Below are 24,190 nucleotides of genomic sequence, written 5' to 3'. Positions count from 1 at the left end.
TTCTGAAGTCTTTTCCCTAAAGACGTCTGACCAGATGGGGCGGCATAGTGGCTCAGTGGTTAGCACTGCTGCCTCACAGTGCCAGGGACACAGGTTCGATTCCAGTCTTGGGCGATTGTCTGTGTGGAGTTTACACATTCTTCCCGTGTTTGCGTGGGTTTCCTCCGGATGTTCCGGCTTCCGCCCACAAGCCAAAGAGGTGCAGGTCAGGTGAATTGGCCATGCTAAATTGCCCATAGTGTTAGATGCATCATTCAGAGGGAAATGGGTCTGGGTGGGTTACTCTTACGAGGGTTAGTGTGGACTTATTGGGCCAAAGGGCCTGTTTCCACATGGTAGGGAATCTTTTCTAATCTGAAACCGATTGTTGGCTCATTGTCTGTTAATGATTTATTCTGAGCTGTTTCCCTGACAATTTGAGTCAATGGTGCTTTGCTATGGCCTTAAATTCTCAGGCATAGGGCAATGAAGTAAGTTCAAGTCCACCTCAGTTAGAACAGGAATGGAGCCCGTTTCAGGCATAATTTTCAACCATACAAACAGCCACCGAGCCCACGTAAGATAATGTCTGCTTGAAATATCACCATTCTAAAAATCTACATTTGTTTTAAATTTACAACAGTTACACTTCAGAAAACAGAGTTGAATCTTACCAAATTCTTTGAAAATCTTTTCATCAGGTTGCAGGACAGAACAGAGACTATTCAGTACCAGGGTTCCAAGCTTGACCATATTCCTTTCAGAGCTCTTGTAGTAATCTAGCGAATTATAGGTCAGTACAAACCAACGCTTCTTCAAGGATCTGAATTTACCACCATTCTTAACTTCTTTATGCAGCCATCCTTTTAAAAGCACAAAAAAAATTATACACTCTCATAACTACCCGAGTATAGTTTACAGCTTTTAAGAAAATCTTAACAATGAATTCCCTAAATTGTTGCATTCAACAGCCTATAGTGGGCAAACTGCAATTACAACTGATTTCAAAGACTGCAAGCACACGGCCCAACAAATGATGTCATGGTTTTAACCAATTCTGTGCCAGTTTTTGTTAAAAATTTGATTACCTAATTTCTCTTTCATTTCATTCAAACTAATTTCCAATGTAGTATTATGTTGATACACAGTCATCAATGAACTACGTCATTTCTACAAAACCTGGCTCTAATAAACAACTAATGTAACGTGAATAATAACATCTTTCTTTTAAAAAACACAAAATACACAGCCCTGGTCTCAACTGCAGGGAAATGAAACTGGGCAAATTAAAGTAGGATGATTTAAGAGAACGTTTTGTAGAAAGTTCAATTAGATTTAAGATGGTCATGGTGAAAGAAAAGTAGTTTTTGGGCTTTTAAAATTGACATGTGCTTTAGTAAATGGGTTGGAAGCAGCTCATTAGAGGTAAACCAATGCAAGAGGAATGGAAGGCATTCAAGGAGAAGCCACGAAGGATTTAGGACAAAAATCCTCCCACAAAGTAGATGGTAGCAACCCTTAAATCCACAGGATTTTAAGGATGTTACAGGGCAGGATAAGACAATGAAATCATATCAGATACTGAAAGATCAGCATTGCAGAAACCTTTGAAATGCACAAGTGTGGTGTGGAATTATACAAGCAATGAAATAGAACCAATCAGTTCCCTTCGCAAATAATAAGCAAGATCTATTATTTATTTACTTATTAAGAGTAAAAAAATAGAGGGCCTGTTTTGATGTCAAAGAAAAGGTAATATGTAGGTGAAGAGGGAGACTTGTGGCCATGATTCTTAAGGAGTACTTTTGGCTGCAGTTTCCTTTGAGATTTTAGGTAGAGATCCCACCCATGTGTTGGTTGTAGAGGTTTTGGGCAGGTGAGGGCGTGTGGGTTTGCTGCTAAGCACAAGCTGCTCACTGTGCTTTCACATAGTGCCCACGTAATTGGTATGTTCCGTGACCAAACACTCAACTCTCGAGTCCCGGTTAAGGCCTTTTAGCTGAAGGTAATGTGCAGGTGGAGCTGGCAGGAATGCAGAATAGGTGCTTCAGTGTACATTTTGTGCACAAAATACATAGTTCTTGCAATCAGGTTATCACTGTTGGGGGTGAAAAATGTGTTGCTGGAAAAGCGCAGAAGGTCAGGCAGCATCCAAGGAGCAGGAGAATCGATGTTTCGGGCATAAGCCTTATCACTGTTGAGGTGTAGTTAGCCTTATAATCAGGCAAGCGGCAACAGCTTCTCTTGCTGGCCTACAGACTGCTACAAGATGCTGATCTCAGGCATCTAAACAGACCCCTGTTGCTACTTTAACAGGCCTAATCAGCTACCTGTTATATGAGGTTAAAATGGCTTGAAGAAACCAGGTCACCAGCTTGGGTCAAGATTTTCAGTCCTCAATCAAAGTCACCTTTGAGGCTTGAAAATTCATTCTGTCCAACTTCACAAAAGATGCAGCCATTCGAGTTGAAAAAGGATGTGAAATGATGGAGGGGAGAAACATAATAAAAGACACACTGAACAATGCAGCACTTTTGAGAATGGATTTATAATCAGGCCAAGATAATTAAGAGAAGCAAAAGGAAATAAAAGGATTGGCCCATCATTTTTCAATCCTCTCTACCTGTCCGCATGGTGCCCAAGGACCAGAGTACTTTTGAAATTGATCAATGATTAAAAAGAGAATTGAGAAAATGGGAGCACCAAATAAAGACTGTCCAGTCAGCTTCACATCAAAGATGATTAGATTATGAGTAAAAGGATCCAAAATATGGTATTGAATATCACTTAGATTAAGCACGGTCAGCATGGATTTGTTAAGGGAAAGTAGCATTGAACCAACTTGGTTGTTTTTTTTTGGCAAGTTCAGATCCAAGTTGGCTCAATACCAGAAACAAGACTGTATTGGATGACGACTAATTTTATTTCTGGAAAGTTACTTTTGGAAGGGATATATAAGCTAAACGGGAAAAAGTTGAGGCTGTTTTCTGTGAAAAAGAAGTGCCTGACAAACGCCCCCAGACTGGATAGAAACTACCCATTCCTTCACAGCACTGCGAATATTACCTGCTCAGATAATAATTCAATTCATTGAGTCATAGAAACCCTCCAGTGTTGAAGCAGGCCATTCAGCCCATCGTGTCTGCAATGACTCTCCAAACAGCATCACACCCAGACCAACCAGCTCCCCCTGCCATGACCCCAAGCTCTCTCATAATCCTGCATTTCCCATGGCGATTCAGTCTGGCCTGCACATCTTTGGTCTGTGGAAGGAAACCAGGGCACTGGAGGAAACCCACGCAGACATGCGGAGAATGTGTGAATGCCAGTTGCCCGAAGTTAGAATTGAACTCAGATCCTGGGTGCTGTGAGGCAGCAGTGCTAAACACGGAGCCACCGAACCACCATGCTGCCCTCATTTTAAAGAAAAGATTGTCTCCATTAAAACACTGGGTATGACATTCCAAACCGTGACCGGTCACTGCATTTAAAAAATGTCCTCCTGTCACCATTGACTTGAGGTGAATAATCGAAAAAAAAGCACTGTCCTCTGGTTCTTAATCCTTCTACTAATCACCATGTCTATTCTGTTTAGGCAGTGAAAGACAGATTTTTGATCTCTTAAGAAACAAGGGAAATAAGAAATTGGCAGCAAAAAAAAGAGTTGAGGTGGAACTTCAGGCTTTCGTTGGCCATTTTGCAACCAGTATTACCCGACTGGAACTCTAGAACAAGAAAAGGTTCTAAAGGAATGGACAATATTAAATAGATCAATTTTGGATACACTATAGCATGATTGAATTTACAAGATTGTCTTGGCCTGTGCACCTTCTGTTGGTGCTCTTAAGTTTAATACTCATGGAACGTCAGTGGCTCCATGGATCATGAACTTGCCCCCTTCTCTCAGGTTATATTTTTGCATTATGGCCAAGACCACAATGTGATGCTCAGTGTGACAGAAAGTGTGTGGAGCATGGGATAGTTGATGAATGGGGAATTGGGGTCAGCTTATTGATATTAGCAGCTGAATTAGCTCTTTAGTCCAGGCAGACACAGTCTAAGTTACAGCTGTGAGACAACAGTCCCACCTCCTCACCTCCCATCCCATTCACATGAAAACCTATGCACGCAATGCATTATTTACCCTTTGAATCATGCTTCTACTTCTTTCCCTTTAATGCATGTAAACTGGTTGTGGTAAATCTGTGCGTGCTGAATTTGTCTAATGGTGCATCTCATAGATCAGCACTAAACAAGAAAAAGGGATCCTTATAGAAGAACTGCATTGTGGGATGACAACAGAATGACAGGATGGGAAGGTACAACAGATGTTTGTGAAAAACTTTGAAAGCTGTGTTAGAAATAATGTTCTCCATGACCATAAATAAGGAAGGTGGAGAAATCGTTTCAGACCGATGCTTCTTCAAACATAAAGCTGATGCCTTTGCATAAGGTTAAGTAGGACAGTGACGTAATTGAAAACCAAGTAAATAGGACATAAACTGATGTTAGCTAATAGGGCACACAGTCAGAGCAAATAAATAACAAAAAAAAGGACATCGTAATTAGATTAGATTAGATTACTTAGTGTGGAAACAGGCCCTTCGGCCCAATAAGTCCACACCGACCCTCTGAAGAGTTACTCATCCAGACACATAACATCAAGATAACCCAGAGAGCCAAGATGGCTTTGTCAAAGGGAAATCATATTTAACTAATTTACTGGAGTTCTTTGAATAAACGACTCATGCTGTAGACAAAAGGAAACCAGTTGCTGTATAGTATTTAGATTTTGAGAAGGCATTTGATCAGGTATTACATCAAAGAGTATTGCAGAAAATGAAATCTCAGTGTGGGTGGTAAAATGATAAAAAGATTGGCTTGTTAACAGGAAGCAGACAGTAGCAATAAGTCGACCTATTTCAGATTGGCAAGATGTCATGAACGGTGTGCCACAGGGTTGGTGCTGGGGCCTCAATACTCTAAAATATAGATACCTCATTTTGATGAAATGGTCAAAAGTGTGGTAGCTAAATTTGTTGATGACACAAAGATAGAAGAAAAAAAATGAGTTGTGAAGAGGAGATAAGGAGCCACAAAGGGACATAGGTTGGTTGAGTGTTACTTCTAATCTTTGTTCCAGCCGTACAGGCCTCCAGGACCTATGTGTGGCAGTGACTTATGGACATAGAACTCGTTTCTGTGATCGGCATGCATGGGATCTTGTAGCTGTGCAGCTTAGAGGGACCACTGGAGTATGGTGTGTGAAACTGTTCACTTTGGAAGAATAAAAAGCGTATTATCTAATCGGTGGGAGGTTGCAGAGACATCTCGATATTTCAGTGCATGAATCATGGAAGGTTGCATCATGTAGGTACAGTAAGTTGTCAGAAGAGCTAATGCAATTTTATACTTTATTACCAAAGGTGAGGTCCCAGAAAACTGGAGAACAGCCAATGATGTTCCTGTGTTTAAGAAGGACAACAGCGATAATCCACGAAATTATAGGCTGGTGAACCTTCCATCAGTGGCAGGGAAATTATTGGAGAAGATTCTCAGGGGTCAGGAGTGACTCTCATTTGAAGAAGCACGGACCTATTTGGGATAACATGGCTTTGTGCAACGGAGGGAGGTCTTGGCTAACAAATGTGATTCATTGAGTTTTTTTTGAGTAAGAGACAAAGATGGCACAAGAGTAAGGCAGTGGGCATTGTCAATGCTTTAGTAATGTTCATTAGACAAAGTCCCTCACAGTAGGTTAGTCCAGAGGATTAAGACACATGTGATTCATGGTACGTTGACAAATTGGACACAGTATTGATTTGGTCATCAGAGGCAGGAAGGAGTTATAGAGGAGTGTTTTTTCTGACTGCAGACTGTGACCAGTGCTGTTTCACGAGACTCAGTGTATAACCCCTCCTCGATACATAGAACAGTACAACAGGCCCTTTGGATACCCTATGTCTGTGCCACCAAGGTGCAATTCTGAACCAATCCCTCTACTGCCTGTTCATGTTTGTTTAAGAACCTTTTAAATGTTGCTATTGTATCTGCTTCTAACACCACCCAGCAACACATTCTAGGTATTCACCCCATCCTCTGTCCAAAAACAAACCCCATCTCACTTACCTCCTTTAAGCTTTTCCCCTCTCAACTTAATCTTATGCCATCTAGTGTTTGACATTTCCACCCTGGGGAAAAGAATGCAGCTTCATGGCTCCCCTAAGTTTATAGTCTTCTATCATGTTGTCCCTCAAAGTCCAATATTCTAGCTAAAATAATCCAAGTTGCCCAAGCCTCTAATTGCAAATGCAATCCAAACCAGTCAACATCCTGGCAAATCTCTTTCACACACTATCCAAAACTTCTCCATCCTTCCCAAACTGTGGTAACCAGAACTGTACACAATATTGTAATGGTGATGAAACTAAAGTTTTATACAGCTGTAAAACATGACTTGTGTGGAAAATTTGAAGGAACACTGGCCTCTAAAATTTGATCCTAACCTGTTGTTACTTCTGTGAAACTGCTGTTCTGTACCCACAATGAAATTCTTGTGCAGGTGAAACTGCCTTTTGTCTAATGGCAGATGTATTGGTGCCACCCCAATTGTTTATGACACAAAGTCCCTCAGGAAGTTGGAGGAGGTTTGACTGGCCTTTATCATGCTGTATCCATTGGCTCACAGCCCACTAAAACGTGTGGGTGGTTGGTGAATATCTATGCAAATTAAGGAATGCTCAAAACATAGAAACATTTGATTGGCTGTATCACTGAACAAGTGTAACTGCTCTCTATTGTTTCAGTGAACAGACAGTATCACGAGTTGAGCTGTTCCCCTCGTGGACAAGTTAATTAAAGTATGCATGCTGCATGCATGCGGAGTCTGAGTGTTTAGTTTTACCAGTTACTACACTTGTCAAGATTTATACTCTATGCCTGATAAACGCAAGCATGCCCGATGCCTTCTTTACCACCTTATCCAATTGTGTTAACACTTTCAGGGAACTATGGACTTGCACCTGAAGATCCTTTTGTACATCAGGGCTCAGAAAAGTCCTGCCACTCACTGTCTACTTTCCTCTTCCATTTGACCTTCCCAAGAGCACTACCTTATATCTGGCACTGATCCTTGCAAAAACCCACTTGTCAGAACTCTAGTCAGAAAAACACCTCTCCATAATTTCTCCCGTCTTCAACGAGTAAGCCAATTTTGTACTGAATTTGCCAACTCACCACAGATGCCATGTGACTTAATCTTCTGGACCAGCAAACCAGTAGGAACCTTTGCAAATCCTTTAGCAAAGCTCATGTAGACAACATCCACTGCGTACCATCGTCAACCATCTTCATTACTTCCTCTAAATATTCAATCAAGATCTCCCCTACATAAACTGAGAGAAAGTGAGGCTAATGCCCAAAATGTTGACTTTCGTGCTCCTTGGATGATGCCTGACCTGCTGTGCTTTTCCAGACTTTTCAGTTCCCCTCTATAAAGCCATGCTGACTATCAGATATCAGTAATTCTTCAGCCAGTCAATGCTTACCCTCCTATAATTACTTTTCCCTGTTGCCACCTTTACACAAAGGAACAACATTAGCTACAGTCTTGAAAACAGCAAAAGAAGATACAAAGATCTGTCAAGGCTCCAGCAATCTCCCACCTTGCCTCCTTCAGTATCCTGGGATATAGATTTCATCAGACTTAACTACCAATTTATCAACATTAATATTTTTGAAGACACTCAACACCACTTCCTTCTTAATATTAACATGTCACAGAATATCAACCTAAGCTTACCATCATTCTCCTTGGTGAACGCTATTATGAATCATTTAGGACCTCAAGCACTTTCTCCAGTTCCACAGACACATTCGCTCCTTTGCCCTTGAGAGAATCTACCCTTTATCTAGTTTCCCTTTCACTCTTAATATACAGTTGGTTCTGATATAACACGGTAGTCCCGTTCTCATGCGATCTCACATTATAAGAAAGTCGCGCAATAGCCGTGCCATTTAAACTAATGAGGCTAGAATCACATTATAACCAATGCAGGTAAGGAAAGCTTGTGTTCTACAAATAAAGGTCTAAATTCTTCAATTGTATTAAAGTCATTTTGCGCTGAGGAAATACGTGTTATAGCAGAACTGGCTGTATGTATAATATGCCTTGCAATTCTCCTTAATCCTACATACCAAGGACACTGCATGGCCCCTTCTAGTCCTCCTAGTTTCTTGTTTAAGCTCATTTCTGCTTTCTTTATATTCACAAGGACCTTGTTTCATTTGTTTCTGAAACCTCATTTATTTTTTTCTTTTCTAACCAAAACTAACTTCCAGATGGTTTCACATTACTTCAATTTGCGTGCAGAATAGACTGACCTATCGTAGCCTGTTTGAGTAAAACTGTCTCAAAATACCTGGAATGCTTGTCTTACAAGATACAACACTGCAAGGTAATCAAGTTCTATTAACAAGGGAAAATCAAATTATAGTACAAATTTATTTTTTGAGAGCAGAATACATTTATACCCTAAAGTGACACGTTCTCACCTCTGATAATAAACTCCTGACCTTCTACTTTTGTGTCTCCCTTGACCCGTTGCAGTAATGTTATCCAGTGATGCATCTCCTCTGGTGTGTCTGCATTGCAGTGCAAGATGCGATTTGCAGTAATAATCACAAATGAATTGGGTCTATAATAAAAATTCACTGGTTACATATAATTTTTCGGTACATTATTTACAACAGAACAATGAAGTGAGGATACAGGCATGTATTTATTCCCATGTTGCTATTTCATGGAAACAATTCATTCCATTACTCTCCTCTGTTCAATGTCAAAAGATTTTTCAAATCTAGAGATCCAAATTTATGGCTTTTTTTTCTCCTTACATACACTTTGAAACATTAAAAAAAAATCAATTTGACTCCATACATTGAAACTTTATTAAGTGTTTAACACACCACATATTCAACTGCAAGCTGTACAAACTCCCACACTCTTTCTAGTCTGACTGGATGACAGTAATCATCTTAGATTAATCAAGATGAATTGAAATATTACCAATCCACTAGCAGTCCAATACTAAGGATATTTAACAAATGCATCAAATGAGTAAAATATCTGGGTATCACATCCCATTCTGTGGTCCAGCACATTGTGGCAATCTTGGCTTCGGCTTCCCTCCAAGCTCACGTCCTGCCTCAAGGTAATGCCCAATCAGACGGACCAGAAACTTCACTGGGATTGATGTGTTGCTGGAAAAGCGCAGCAGGTCAGGCAGTGTCCAAGGAGCAGGAAAACCGATGTTTCGGGCATGAGCCCTTCTTCAGGAATGAGGAAAGTAACACACTTTCGGGCTCATGCCCGAAACGTCGATTCTCATGCTCATTGGATGCTGCCTGACCTGCTGCGCTTTTCCAGCAACACATTTTCAGCTCTAATCTCCAGCATCTGCAGTCCTCACTTTCTCCTCACTGGGATTGATGGCTTGTTGGAACTGCAGCAGGTAATGGAAGTGTGAAGGAAGTCTGGAACGATGGTAAATAAGGTACCTACACTTTGGACCAATGATGTCGCTGACCTAAGATTCTGGTGGGGGAAGGAGAACGATGGGGGAGGTGATGGTGGTCTTTCCTTTCAGTGACTTCAGGGTGCCTGATGGGCAAGGTCCATCCACCAGAGGCAAGATGGGTTCCCCACCACAGTATTGGTCCAACAACTATAGCCACACTTGAAAATAACTTCAGAAGGCACGGTGGCACAGTGGTTAGCACTGCTGCCTCACAGCGCCTGTAGACCCGGGTTCAATTCCCGACTCAGGCGACTGTGTGGAGTTTGCACGTTCTCCCCGTGTCTGCGTGGGTTTCCTCCGGGTGCTCCGGTTTCCTCCCACAGTCCAAAGATGTGCGGGTCAGGTGAATTGGCCAAGCTAAATTGCCCGTAGTGTTAGGTAAGGGGTAAATGTAGGGGTATGGGTGGGTTGCGCTTCGGCGGGTCGGTGTGGACTTGTTGGGCCGAAGGGCCTGTTTCCACACTGTAAGTCTAATCTAAAAAAAAATAATCTAAAGGCACCTACGTTGAGTCCTAACTGTATTTACACGGCGCACTTGTCCTAGCCATGGATTCGCCCAATTGATGTTCCATCTGTGGCAACTGCACACTGTCCCTAATTGGACTGCAGGAGCCTCCAAATTGGTTCACTCCAAGGAACACTGTGCAGGTAATCAGGACTCAAACTAAGGGTTAGAACTTGCCCTAGTTTCAAACCGAAGAATACTGCCAAAGGTGAGAAGATATGCTTAATTGCAGTATTCTGGAAACTTTGGAATTTGTTAGAAATGAGAAAAAGTTTATAATTACCTGTCAGGAGAACCAAAAGCACAGACTGAGTCAATCAAACCTACGTCCAATGTACCCTAGACAAAAAAAAATGATTTGTTTCAGTATACAGTGACAACAGTTGGCTGAAAACTGTATGGATATCAACATTCTAAACAAAAAACAAAAGCTTTTATAACTTCAGATTGAAATATTTTTACAACTTGCATGAAAATCTTGAACAGAGAAACCATATTAGCTTTTATGGCCAGCAGAGTGCCACAGCCACTACAATCTCTTCCCCTGCTTCCTATTGTAACCAGGGATACACTTCATCAGGTCCTGGACGTTTATACACTTTTATACCAACTAAAACGTCTAATACCACCTTCTGGTTAATCTTAAAATGCTCTCAAAGCTCACAATCCCATCTGAAATTCCCAGCTACCATGTCTTTCTACTTTGTGAATATAGATGAGAAATGTTCATTTCAGTTCTCACCCATATGCCCTAGTTCAAAACAAAGAATGCCACTTTGGTCACGAATGTGTTCCACTCTTTCTGCAGTACTCCCATTGCTCTTAATATACTTATAAAATACCTTGGGGTTTTCCTCAATTCTATCTGCTGAAGATATTTCATGGCCAGTCTTTGCCCTCCTTATTTCTTTAAGCAACATGTATATTCTCTATTTTTGAAGAATCCCCACCCCATTTTTAATGTACTTTACCTAAATATGGTTCCTTCTTTTTTTCATTAAATCACAGAATCCCTACAGCGTAGACACAGGCCATTCGACCCATCAAGTCTGCACCAACCTTCTGAGGAGGACCCCACCATTTATCCGTAATCCACCTAGTTAACCTACTGAGCCTTCACATCCCTGAACCCTATGGTGCAATTTAGCATAGCCATTCCAAATAACCTGCACTTTTTTGGACTATGGGAGGAGACCCATACAGACATGGAGAGACGTGCAAATTCCATTGAGACAGTTAACCAAGGCTAGAATCAAACTCTGGTGCTGTGAAACAGCAGTGCCAACCACACTCTCAATGGCCCTTGACATGCAGGGCTCCCTGGACCTGCTGCTCTTGATTTTCACACTTAGATGAAAAAGTAGAGCCTGAAATCTCACGATACTACTTTTAAATGACCCCCAATTTCCAAAAGTGGACTCACTTGCTATTCTGAGTATGTTTGCCAGATTCTGTGTATTAATATTTAAGCTGGTCTTCCACCAATTTGGACACTTCTGCACTACTTTTATTCCTTCCATAATGAATTTGAAACAGAGTGATTGGCCATGATCCCTAAAATGTTTGCCCACTGACAACGACTTGATCTGTTTAATTCCGTAACATCTACGTGCCAGCACAAAATGGATGCACTTGAAAGATTCCACCCCATCTAATATTTCACGGTAAGGCAATCCCAGTTAATGTTACCAAAGTTAAAATCCCCTATAACTTTAACCTGCTCACTTTAATGGAGGACGAGGGGTGACCTATTCGAAGTTTACAAATTATGAAAGGAATGGATAGTTGAAATCTTTTTCCCAGAGTGGAAATGGCAATTACTAAGAAACATACATTTAAGGTAAAAGGGGTTATGTTTAAAGGAGATGTCTGAAGTTACACTTCACCTGACGAAGGAACAGCGCTACAAAAGCTTGTGATTTCAAATAACCCCATTGGACCATAACCTGGTGTTTGGCCCAATGAGTCCACATCCCACCCACACCCAGTCTATCCCTGCAATCCTACTTTTCCCATGGCTAATTCATCCCTGGACATGGTGAACAATTTAGCATGGTCAATCCACCCAACCTGCACATCTTTGGATTGTGTGAGGTAATCAGAGCATCTGGAGAAAATCCACAAAGACTGAGGAGAATTTGCAAATTCCACACAGACAGTTACCCGAGGCTGGAATTGAACCTGGCTCCTTGGCGCTGTGTGTCAGCAGTGCTAACCAGTATGTCATTGTCCCGCCGACATACAAACTCTTCTCCTTCCCTCTGACTGTAGGGAGGCCTGAGGTATAATCCCAGCCAGATGACTGCTCCTTTTTCATTTCTAAACTCTACCCAGATGACCTCATTTGAAGAGCCTTCAAGTACAGGGGGACGAGCTGAGAATAGTTCACAGGTCAGCACAACATCGAGGGCTGAAGGGCCTGTTCTGTGCTGGATTGTTCTATGTTCCACAGCCTCCCTCATTACTGGAGAGATGGATTTCTTTATAAATAATGCAATGACCCCATCTGTCTTACATGTGAAACTTTAAAACCCAGAACATTGAGCTGCCACTCCTGCCCTTCCTTCAACTACGTCTCAGCATTTGCAACAATACCATAGTCCCACATGTTGATCAACAGCCCAGGTTTAATCAGCCTGACCAGTCAAGCTACTTGCATTAAAAGTAGATACAAGTTCCCATGTGCCTCTTTATGCTCATGTTGCTCCACCTGCTGGACTGTCCTAGTATTCCTTCCAAATCTAATTGGACCTGGCTTCCAACTTCACATTTACTTTGCGGCCCATCCCTTGCCAAATTAGTCTAAACATTCCCCAACAGCAAGGACATTGGACCCATATCAGTTCATGTGCAATCTGTTCAGCTTGTACAGGTCCCACCTACTCCAGAAGTTGTATCCACAGAAAAAACCTTCTCCCACCCAACACACACAATCCCTGTAGCCATGCATTCATCTGGCATATTTTCCTCTCCCCATACTCAGTAACATATGGAACTGGAAGTAATCCAGAGATTACACAACCTTAGCCATCTTTAAATACTATCTTACACTTTAAATTCCTGTTGCAGGATCTCATTGCTTTTTTTAAACCCTCGGTCATTGGTACTGACATGTACCATGACTGTTGGCTGTTCACTCTCCCCCTTCAGAATGCCCTGCAGTTACTCTAAGACCCCTCTGATCTTAATGGTTCTTTGACATCTGGGGTGCCCTGATCTTGGCCCCAATCATGTTGGCACAAGCATATGTGGCCTGTGCTCTTGCTATTTCCTCTTTGAATGTCTCCCATGGCTTTGACATAGACTTACCCAAAGGTGCGCAAACTAAGTGGATTTGCTGTGGGAAATTAACTATTATCAGGCGTGGGTAGAATGCTGTTTGGAGGGTCAATGTGTACTCAATGGGCTAAATGGCCTGCTTCTACATTGCTGACGATAGAATCATGAAATCCTTGCAAACAGCTGTATCCCAGTCAACTTCAGTCAAGGTGTACTTTAGCTTAAAATTAGCCTCTGTCGGCTTCTCCACTGTTGTTAAATCATCAGACTGCTTATCCAACATCCCATACATTCATAATGAGAGCAGAAACTTTCTCCAATTAAATAATAGAGACTAAAGCTTTTGGAAGCCTCACTGCAAAATTGACTTCCTCATTAGTGATTCCTCCCCTTTCCCAGCAACAGTGAGAGATTAAATGTTCCAAAGTCAAAGGTTAGATTTTAAGATGGAATGTTCATTCAAGCCAGAGACAATTGCTAAGGAAGGAAGTGTAGCTGTTGACGCAGGTTTTATTTATATTTGATCAAACACAGTCAGGGAAATAGAAAGTGAAGAGTAAAAACATAAAGAAAAAGAAAAATCACACTGTAGAGAAGAGCACCTTCAAGGTATACATTTCTGGAAGAGAAGTGGCAGCGAATTAAATATTAATGCAAAAAGAAAATATTTTACATGACAGAAATCTGAAATGTATTTTAATGTTGTAATTATACAGATATTTAAAAAGAAACTAAATAAATAATCAGCTTTCATTCAGTTTTTTTTCCCAGAAAGATAATATAAAAGAATAATTTATTTAATTATTGCTGTTGGAGCCTCAATATCCAGAAACAAAACTCATGTTAACAGTTGAAATTAAAATAAGTCAAATGCTGGAATTACAAAACATGGCTGCCAGCATCTGTTGAGAGATGAAAAGAATTCACATTGAGGTGAATCACCACTCTATGATCCCTCATTAGGCAAGAAAGAATAAGCAATGGTGAAAGGAGATGGTGGAATATGATGATTAGATCAATACTATGACTTGCTTTCAGCCTGAAGAATTCCATCTACTTTGCTTTTAATTTCTGATTACTGCAGCCTTTGCACAGTTCACCTCTGAACCTTGCTTACTCAATTTTATGTTTGATTTTCAGTGACAGACTATCCACCAATGTATATTATAAGCTTGTAGACTTCCAATGCTGCCTTGTGTTTTTTTTTTAAATTTCAGATTTCCAGAAATTTTGTTCGTACACACATTTAGTGGAAACACACTTCGAAACTGGAGTCCCAATAAAGGAATAATAAAACAAATATTTTGGATACAATATTTTAAGAAAGATAGACAAGGAAGGAAAGGGGGTGGGGGTGGGGGGAAGCATGACAGCATTAATTGAAAAGAATATTGCAGAGCTGAGGAGAGAGTTTGTCTCAAAGGAGGAGAATGCAGAATGTATTTGACTAAAAATGTACAATGACATTGCTTGGTGCAGACTTTAAGGTCACTGCACTTAATGGTGCAGTGACCATAAAGTGGGAAAGACGTAAATGAGTATTGTTAAAAACAAAGCGAAATAAAAACTGAGGGGAAAAAATTTAAATAAGGAGAATACTATCATTTTGAAAGTTTATAAAAGTCACTTTACATTCCTACCCAGATATAAACATTTCCTTCATTATTGACACACTTATTCTTCTTCCCTTTCTAAGTTTTAGGGATGCCGATGGTTCTTAGTTAACATAAAATGGTTGCCTGTGGTTTTTAGTTATAACAAAGAAAAATGTAGATTGTTAGCAGAAGCAGTTGTTTACACAGTCAGAATCCTGAGAGAAAGTGAGGTCTGCAGATGCTGCAGAACAGAGTCAAACGTGTGGTGCTGGAAAAGCACAGCCAATCAGACAGCATCCGAGGACTAGAAGAGTCGACGTTTCGAGCTTAAGTTCTTCATCGGGGGCTGAGAGATAAATGGGAGAGGGGTTGGGGCTGGGGGTGAAGGTAACTGGGAATGCGACACGTAGATGAAGGAGGTGGGTGATGGCGATAGGTCAGAGTGGAGGTGGAGCGGATATGTGGGAATGAAGATGGACAGGTAGGACAGTTCAAGAGAGCGGTGCCGGGATGGAGGATTAGATCTGGGATAAGGTAGAGGGAGGGGAGATGAGGAAACTGGTGAAATAAACATTGATGCTGTGTGGTTGGTGGGTCATAAGGCACAAGATGAGGTGTTCTTCCTCCAGGCGTGAGGTAGCTAAAATTTAGCGATGGAGGAGGCCCAGGACTTGCATGTTCTTGGCGGAGTGGAATGGGCAGTTGGTGTGTTCAGCCATAGGGCCGTGGGGTGGTTTAGTACGTGTGTCAGAATCCTGGCCTTTGCACTTACAGCAATCAGATAAGCTATAAAGTGTCTCATGGAAAAGAAAATCACATTTTGGGATTTTATTAAGCAGCAGCAAAAATGTAGCCACTGCTAATACTGAGACAGTTTTAATAAGAGCGGTCCTTGAGAAGTAGTGAGAAAGGCCCACCTGCAAGCAAATCTAATTTCCTGTTAACCTGTAGTAGAAAGGGAAAAGCTTGACTCACATCAGTTAAGATCCTTTAGATGGTTGCAATTACATACACACATGCATACGTAAATTATTGCTGTTGTAAATATAGCAGGCAAGAAGGGATTTAACTGAATCCCTGCAGTCAGGCAGTCTTAGACAACTGGCAGAAGCCCCCGGCCTGTTTGGAGGAAGGATTCAAGAGTACAATGGTCCCTTTGGCCCACGATGTTGTGGCAAACATGACGCAAAATGGTCCATATTCCTCCATTTCTGGCACATTAACGTGATAATCTAAAAGTCTCTTAAATGCCCCTATCACATCTGCTTCCATCACCAATCCTGGCAGCATGTTCCACTGTCTCTGTAAAAAAAAAACCTGCCCCTCACATCTCCTTTGATCTTTCACCATAAATGCATTCCCCCACCGCCCCCTCCCTCACTTCGCCAGTTTTAGGTATATCAGCTCTGGAATAAACTTTCTGATCATCGATACTCTTGATACATTTCATAATTATACAGTCTTTTATCAAGACTCCCACCAGCCTCCTCTGTTCCAGAGAAAACAACCTCAGTTTTTCTACCCTCTCCTTAGAGCTCAGGCTCTCTAACCCAAGCAGCATCCTGGTAAACTTCTGCACCCTCTCCAAAGCCTTCTTGTAATGTTGTGACCAGAACTGAACGCAATACTCTAAACGTGGCCTGAACAAACTCTTATAAAACTGCAACATGTCACCCTGACTCGTACTCAATTTCACAACCAATAAAGGCAAGCATGCCAAGTGCTTTCTTCACCCCTCTATCACTTGTGTGGCCACTTTCAGGGAGCTGAGGACTTGAACCCCAAGATCCTTCTGCACGTCAATACCATTCAAAGTCCTGCCATTAACTGTATACTTTTCCTTAACATTGGATCTCCCAAAGTGCAGCACCACACACTTACATAAATTAAGCTCCATCTGCCATTTTCTGCCCATATCTGCAAATGATCTATATCTCGCTGTATCCTCTGGCAAACTTTCACACTATCCACAACTCTGTCATCTGCAAACTTAGTAACCCACCCATTTACATTGTCACCTGTCATTTATATTTATCACAAACAGCAGAGGTCCCAATTGGTTCCCTGCAGAGCAACAGTCATGGACCTCCAGCTGAAAAAAAATAACCTTCCACTGCCTTCTTTGGGCAGGCTAATTCTGAATCCATGTGGCCAAATTATTGTGTATCCCATGCATCTTAATCTTCTCAATGAACCGACCACGAAGTATGTTGTTGAAAGTCTTACTAAAATCCATGTAAACAACATCCACTGCTCTACCCTCATTGACCACCTTTGTCAACTCGAAAAATTCAATCTAGTTAGTAGGACACGACTTGCCATGCACTCAGCTATGCTGGCTATCCCTAATTTGAGGAGAAAGTGAGGACTGCAGATGCTGGAGATCAGAGCTGAAAATGTGTTGCTGGAAAAGCACAGCAGGTCAGGCAGCATCCAAAGAGCAGGAGAATCGAAAGTGTTTCCTCATTCCTGAAGAAGGGCCCATGCCCGAAACGTCGATTCTCCTGCTCTTTGGATGCTGCCTGATCTGCTGCGCTATCCCTAATTTGACTGTGTTTTTCCAAATGCGCATAAATCCTGTCCCCAAGAATTCTCTCCAATAGCTTTCCAACCATCAACGTAAAGCTCACTGATCTATAATTTTCGGGATTATTCATATTTCCCACTTGAACAAGAGTAACTCGCCAGTCCTCCAGGACCTCTCCAGTGGCTAGCGAGAATACAAAGATAAAGGCGCACCAAGCTCCTCTCTTGCCTCTCTCAAGAATAGGAGGTAGATACCATTGGGCCCTGAGGACTTATCCACCTTAATGTTATTCAAGAGACCCAACACCACGCCTTCCTTGACCTCACAATGCCCGATATTAGCATGCTCCACACAAATCTCACTGTCCTCCATATTGTTCTCGTGTGAGTATTGATGCAAAGTACTCATTGAGGATTTCACCCACATTCTCTGCTTCCAAACACAAGTTAAACCTTCAGTGGTCCCAACTTCTCCCAAGTTATCCTCTTGTTTTTAATCCACGTATAGAATGACTTTGGATTCTCTTTAACCCTACTTGCCAAAATCATTTCATATCCCAATGCTGCTTTCCTAATTTCCTGCTTGAGTTCTTCCTCCTCACTTCATATTCCTCATATGGTGCAGAAGTCAGCAGTATTAGAATGTGGTTGAATAGGATACATTGTTAAACACCATGAGATCATGGCAAGAACTAAAATCGCTTATTAACTGATCAAGCAGTCACATAATTGATGTGATTGATTACAAAAATATCCAATAAACACCACGATTGGTTTGCAAATTGTAAATTCTAAGGCAGGCTAAAAACAAATGAATAAAAGTTTGCATCTTTCCCATGTTCAGAGAAGCAGCTTTTGGACTGCCAGAGAATTTCTTCCCACTAACAAAAGATCAATAAACTTTTTGATACTGAAAATGGACTCCGGGTGTTGAGTCATTATGCCTCAGAAATATGCTTTCAAGAAGATTACAGCAAAGTGGGGAACTATACTAGTTATGATGACAGATTTTAATTATTTAACTATGACTTGGAATGTACTGATGTAAGTAGCACAGAAATGCAAGCATATATTCCTAGGGTATATTCATAACTGTTTTCAACCTCAGTATGTTTCCAGTTAAACATTTCTCGACCTGGTTCCAGGGATTGAGTTAAAACAAGTGCATCATGTATCATTCAAGGATTTATGGGACACACCCCATTGTATCATAGGTTTCAGGTTGGCTACGGGAAAAAAAATGAAGATCAAACCAGAGTAAGAATTAGAGGAAAGTCAACTTCAACGAAGGGAATGAATCTGGCCTGGCTAAATTGGATGCAAAAATTTGCAGCTGTCATGCTAATTTATCAGTGGGTTGCATTTATAGAAGGGCTAGTTCAGGTACAGTCATGGCATATTCCCACAAAGGGGTATAAAAAGGGAGGGCAAACAAAGCCAGACCCCTCTGGATGCCAAAAAAGAATTACAGTAAAAAGAAGATTAAAAAGATGAGAAAGGGTGAATATGGCACATGTCAGTTGGATAATACAACTCAGAATCCAGCTCAATGTAGCAGGTTCTGAGGGGAATTGTGAAATTAAATAACGGAAACAAAGAAAGACTATGATAAGGGACAGACAACTACCATAAAATGTCATGAAAATTCTGTTGTCATATCAATAGTAAAAGGGTGGTAAAAGGAGAAGTGGTGCCAATTAGGGACTAAACTGTGGATTTACATATGGAGGAGGTGGTACTGAATAGCTGTTTAAAAAAAACTGTCGATACTAACAAAGAAGATACTTCCCAGACTGAAGTGTGAAAGATTTCAAACTGTTGATTGGTTTAAAATTAATGAAGTGGTGGTATTGCATAGGGTGAAATGAATCAAGGGTACGGGGGAAATATGGCCGGATTGTGTTTATCTAGCTTGCTTGACCTCTTCGCTGCGATAAAAGAGAGCATTAATGTGAGCAATGCCACATAACAAATGTATGAAAAAAGTTTAAATAAAAAGGAGCAGTAGCAATATGGATGCAAAATTGACTGAGCGACAGGGAAGAGGAGCGACGGAAGGTTGACTTGTAAATACAGGGAAGACATTTCCCCTGGAATTTGGTGTTGCGATTGCTGCGTTTTGTGATATATACTGATGACATAGGCTTGTGAATGAAGCAAAATTTCAAAATTAAGATGGTACAAAACTTAAACTATAGTGATCTGTGAAAAGAATGGTATTACATTTTCAAGGACAGACTGGTGAAATGAATGGATAAGCCGCAGAAGTAGTTTAATTCACAGACTTGTGAAGTCTTACAATTGGTGAACAGAACAGCAAGTTGAAATACAGAATACAGGTAAAAGAGCCAATTCTAAACCATACAGGAACAGATGCACTGAGGAGTACATGCGCACAAATCATTTAGAGTGACAAAACATGGAGACATCATTGCAAAAGCATTTGGGGATGTGTGCTAAGAGGTCACAAGTAAGGATATTATGATAAGCTTGAACAGACATGCCAGGAAAACATCAAGCACTTAATTGGGTAGCTTAAGGTGAAGGAGCCCCTAGGAGGGCAGTAACTGTAATAATAATAGCATTCACTTAGCAGCTTAAGAGGGAGAAGCTGAAATCAGATGCAACAGTAATATAATTGAGTGAAGGTAATTACAAAGACATGAAGGAGGAGCAAAGGCAAGAGGTTCCGGGGGGGTTAATTTGGAAGGGCAATTTGAAATTCATCCCAAGGAAGAAGTACCAAACAAAAAGGGAGGATGAGGGAAGCTTGGGACAGCATGAAAGCAAAAGAAGAACACAATGTAGTGAAGACAATTGGGAACCCTTTAAAAAACAGCAGAGGACAACTAAAAAGGAATAAAGGAGAAATACGAAGTTGAGCAAGTTTTTAATGTAGAAGAAGATTACAAGAGTTTTTTTGAAGACATATAATAGGTAAGAGCCAATATTGAGCTGCTGAAAAATGAGGCTGGAGAAGGAGTAATGGGGAACAAAAGAATGGAGGTGGTGTTGAATAGGTACTTTGCACCAATCTTCATAGTCGAAGACATGAGCAGTATCTTCAAGAGAGTTGGGGGGCAGAGGTAAATGTAGTGGCCATCACTAAGGAGAGGTGGCTAGGAAGGTGAAAAGGTGTGAAGGTGGGTAAATCACCTGGGCCAGATGGACTACACCTAAGAGTAACGAATGACATAGCTGAGGAGATCGTGGAGAGCTTTTCCAATCACCTGAGCCGAGAAGGGTCCCAGAGGTCTGGATAATGGCAAATGTAACATCTCCATTTAAAAAGGGAGGAAGGCAGAATATGAAAATTTAGGGTCGGTCAGCCTGACCTTGGTCACTGGTAAGATTTCACAGACCATCATTACGGTTCAAATAACAGAGTACTAGGAAGTGCATGGTAAAATTGGGCTGAGTCAGCACAGCTTCGCCAAGGGGTGGTCACGCCTGAAAAAGCTATCAGAATTCTTTCAGAAGTAACAAGCAATTTAGACAAAGGAGAGCCAGTGATCCATTTGGATTCGCAGAAGCTCTTTGACAAAATACTGCACAGGAAGCTGCTAAGGTAACAGCTAATGGTGCTAGAGGAAAGGTACTGGCAAGGAGAGAGGATTGGCCAACTGGCAGAAGGCAGAGAGGGGATAAAGAGTTCTTTTTAAAGATTGCAACCAGTGACGAGTGAAATTCCACAGGGGCTAGCGCTGGGACCATAACTACTTATGTTATATAATGACGATCTGTCCTGGAGAGTGTTGTTGAACAAACAGTGCAGGTTCATAGCTCCTTGAAAGTAGAGTTGCAGGTAGATAGGATAGTTAAGAAGGCATTTGGTATGCTTTCCTTTATTGGTCAGAGTATTGCGTACAAGAGTTGGGAGGTCATGTTGCAGCTGTACAGGACATTGGTTAGGCCACTTTTGGAATACCGCATACAGTTCTGGTCTCCTTCCTATCGGAAAGATGTTGGGAAACTTGAAAGGGTTCAGAAAAGATTCTCAAGGATGTTGCCAAGGCTGGAGGATTTGAGCCAAAGGGAGATGCTGAATAGGCTGGGGCTGTTTTCCCTGGAGGAGAAAGTGAGGTCTGCAGATGCTGAAGATCAGAGCTGTAAATGTGTTGCTGGAAAAGCGCAGGTTAGGCAGCATCCAAGGAACAGGAGATTCGACGTTTCGGGCATAAGCCCTTCTTCAGGAAGAATCTCCTGTTCCTTGGATGCTGCCTGACCTGCTGCACTTTTCCAGCAACACATTTTCAGCTCTGTTTTCCCTGGAGCATCAGAGGCTGAGTGGTGACCTTATGGTGGTTTATAAAATTATGAGGGGCATGGATAGGATAAATAGATAATTCTGGGGAATCCAGAGCTAGAGGGCATAGGTTTGGGTGAGAGGGGAAAGATATAAAAGGGACCTAAGGGGCAACTTTTTCATGCAGGGGGTGGTGCGTGTATGGAATGAGCTGCCAGAAGAAGTGGCAGAGGCTGGTAAAATTACAGAATTTGAAAAGCATCTGGATGGGTATATGAATAGGAAGGGTTTGAAGGGATATGGCAAATAGGACTTGATTAGATGAGGATAGCTGGACGACATGGACAAGTTGGACTGAAGGGTCTGTTTCTGTGCTGTACACCTCTATAACACTATTAACTGAGGACATTATTGCTAAGATGGATAGCGGAACAGGAACTGTTGAGGAAGCAGGGAGACTGTAAAAGAACTCGGAAAGGCTGGGAGAGTGGGCAAAGTGGCAGATGGAATACAATGTGGGGAAATGAGAGGTTATGCACTTTGATAGGAAGAATAGACTTTCTAAATAGGGAAAGGCTTCAGACATCTGAAGGCCAAAGGGACTTGGGAGTCCTCACTGGGGATTCTCTTAACATGCAGGTTCAGTTGGCAGTTAGGAAGGCAAATGTAATGTGAAACATTTGAAATACTGAGAGCAATTTTGGGCTTCACATCTAAGGATGGATGTGCTGGCATTAGAGGGTGTCCAGATGAAGTTTCTTCAGCCAGGAGGTGGTGAATCTGTGGAACGTCTTACTGTAATAGGGGATTAGTAAGGGGATCAAGGATAACAGGAAGGCAGCAGGAGAATGGGGTTGAGAAACGTATCAGCCATGATCAAAATGTAGAACAGAATAGATGGGTCCAAGTGCCTAATTCTGCTTCTAAATCTTCTGAAGAAAAATTGCAGGTCCCTTATGATTAGGAATGTGGGAAATTAGAGATGGGAACGAAGAACCAGTAGAAGAATTGAACATATATTTTAACTCTGTCTTAACAAGTAGTTTCCCAGACATATGATTAGTTAACTTACAGTGTGCAAACAGGCCCTTCGGCCCAACAAGTCCACACCGACCCACCAAAGCACGACCCACCCAGACCCATTCCCCTACATTTACCCTTTCACCTAACACTACGGGCAATTTAGCATGGCCAATTCACCTAACCTGCACATTTTTGGACTGTGGGAGGAAACCGGAACACCCGGAGAAAACCCATGCAGACATGGGGAGAATGTGCAAACTCCACATGGTCAGTTGCCTGAGGCGGGAATTGAACCTGTGCCACTGTGCCGCCCATATGGGGTGGCATGGGGGCACAGCGGTTAGCTTCACAGCACCAGGGACCCAGGTTCGATTCCTGCCTCGGGCGACTGTCTGTGTGGAATTTGCACGTTCTCCCAGTGTCTGCGTGGGTTTCTTCCGGGTGCTCCGGTTTCCTCCCACAGTCCAAAGATGTGCAGGCCGGATGAATTGGCTGCGCTAAATTGTCCATAGTGTTTAGGTGAAATGGGTCTGGGTGGATTACTCTCCGGAGGGTCGGTGTGGACTTGTTGGGCCAAAGGGCCTGTTTCCATACTGTAGGTAAGCTAATCTAATCTAAAAATCTAATCATGTGAGGGAAGCAATGGTATAACGAGAGGGAGATATTGTAGAAAGTCAGTGTTAGTTAGGGGAAAAAAGGTACTCATGAAACTAATGCGTTTAAAGGCTGACAAATCCCTATGGTCTGGTAATCTGCGTCCTGAAGTACTAAAGGAATTGCCCGAGCAAAATGGGATGTATTGGTGATCATCTCTCAAAGTTCTCTGATTGCCAATTGGCAAATGTTACCCCACTATTTAAAAAAAGAGCAAGAGAAAAAGAAAACAGAATTATAGACCAGTTAGCCTAACATCAGTGCTGGGGAAAATGCTACAGTCGATTATAAAAAACACAATAACAGGACACTTGGAAAGCATTAATGAGATTAGACAAAGTATGAAAATGAAATTATTCTCAACTTAATCTTTGAAGCTTTTTGAGGCTGTAATTTGTAGAATAGGTAGACAACCATTAAATTGGTTATGCATTTGGATTTCAAGAAGGCTTTTGATAAAGACCCACTGTACAGGCAAAATGAAAAGACAACAGGATTGGGTATAATATGCTGGCGTGGATTGAGAACTGATTAACAGACTGCAAACAAGGGTATGGAAGTAAAGAGTGTTTTTTTCTGGGTGGCAAGCAGTGGCAGTCAGCTACTCATGATTCATATAAATCACTTGGATAAGGGAACTAAGTGCAATTTCCAACTTTGCTAACAGCACAAACCTCGGTGGGATTGAGAATTGTGAGGAGGATGCAAGGAAGCTTCAGGGCGATCTGAACAAATTCATGTGTGGGCTAACTCATAGCAGATGTAGTATAACATGAATAATGTGAAGTTATACCCTTTGGTGTGA

General features: G+C 41.6%; 1 protein-coding gene across 1 annotated transcript in view; it reads right to left on the bottom strand.

Moving 5' to 3' along the window:
- Positions 1–24,190, bottom strand: part of myo10 (myosin X) — a 338,767-nt gene that overhangs the window by 49,079 nt on the left and 265,498 nt on the right. Inside the window, exons 30-32 of the mRNA XM_060824560.1 lie at positions 10,346–10,401; positions 8,533–8,675; positions 654–842 (exon numbers count right to left, since the gene is read on the bottom strand). Of these exons, the coding sequence (XP_060680543.1) occupies positions 654–842; positions 8,533–8,675; positions 10,346–10,401 (388 nt within the window). The remainder of the gene's footprint in view (positions 1–653; positions 843–8,532; positions 8,676–10,345; positions 10,402–24,190) is intronic.

The sequence above is a fragment of the Hemiscyllium ocellatum genome, chromosome 5 (assembly GCF_020745735.1).
Source record: "Hemiscyllium ocellatum isolate sHemOce1 chromosome 5, sHemOce1.pat.X.cur, whole genome shotgun sequence".
In the NCBI taxonomy this organism is placed as follows: Eukaryota; Metazoa; Chordata; class Chondrichthyes; order Orectolobiformes; family Hemiscylliidae; genus Hemiscyllium; species Hemiscyllium ocellatum.
Note: the sequence above shows the minus strand (reverse complement) of the source record. Positions and strands in the feature narration are given on the sequence as shown.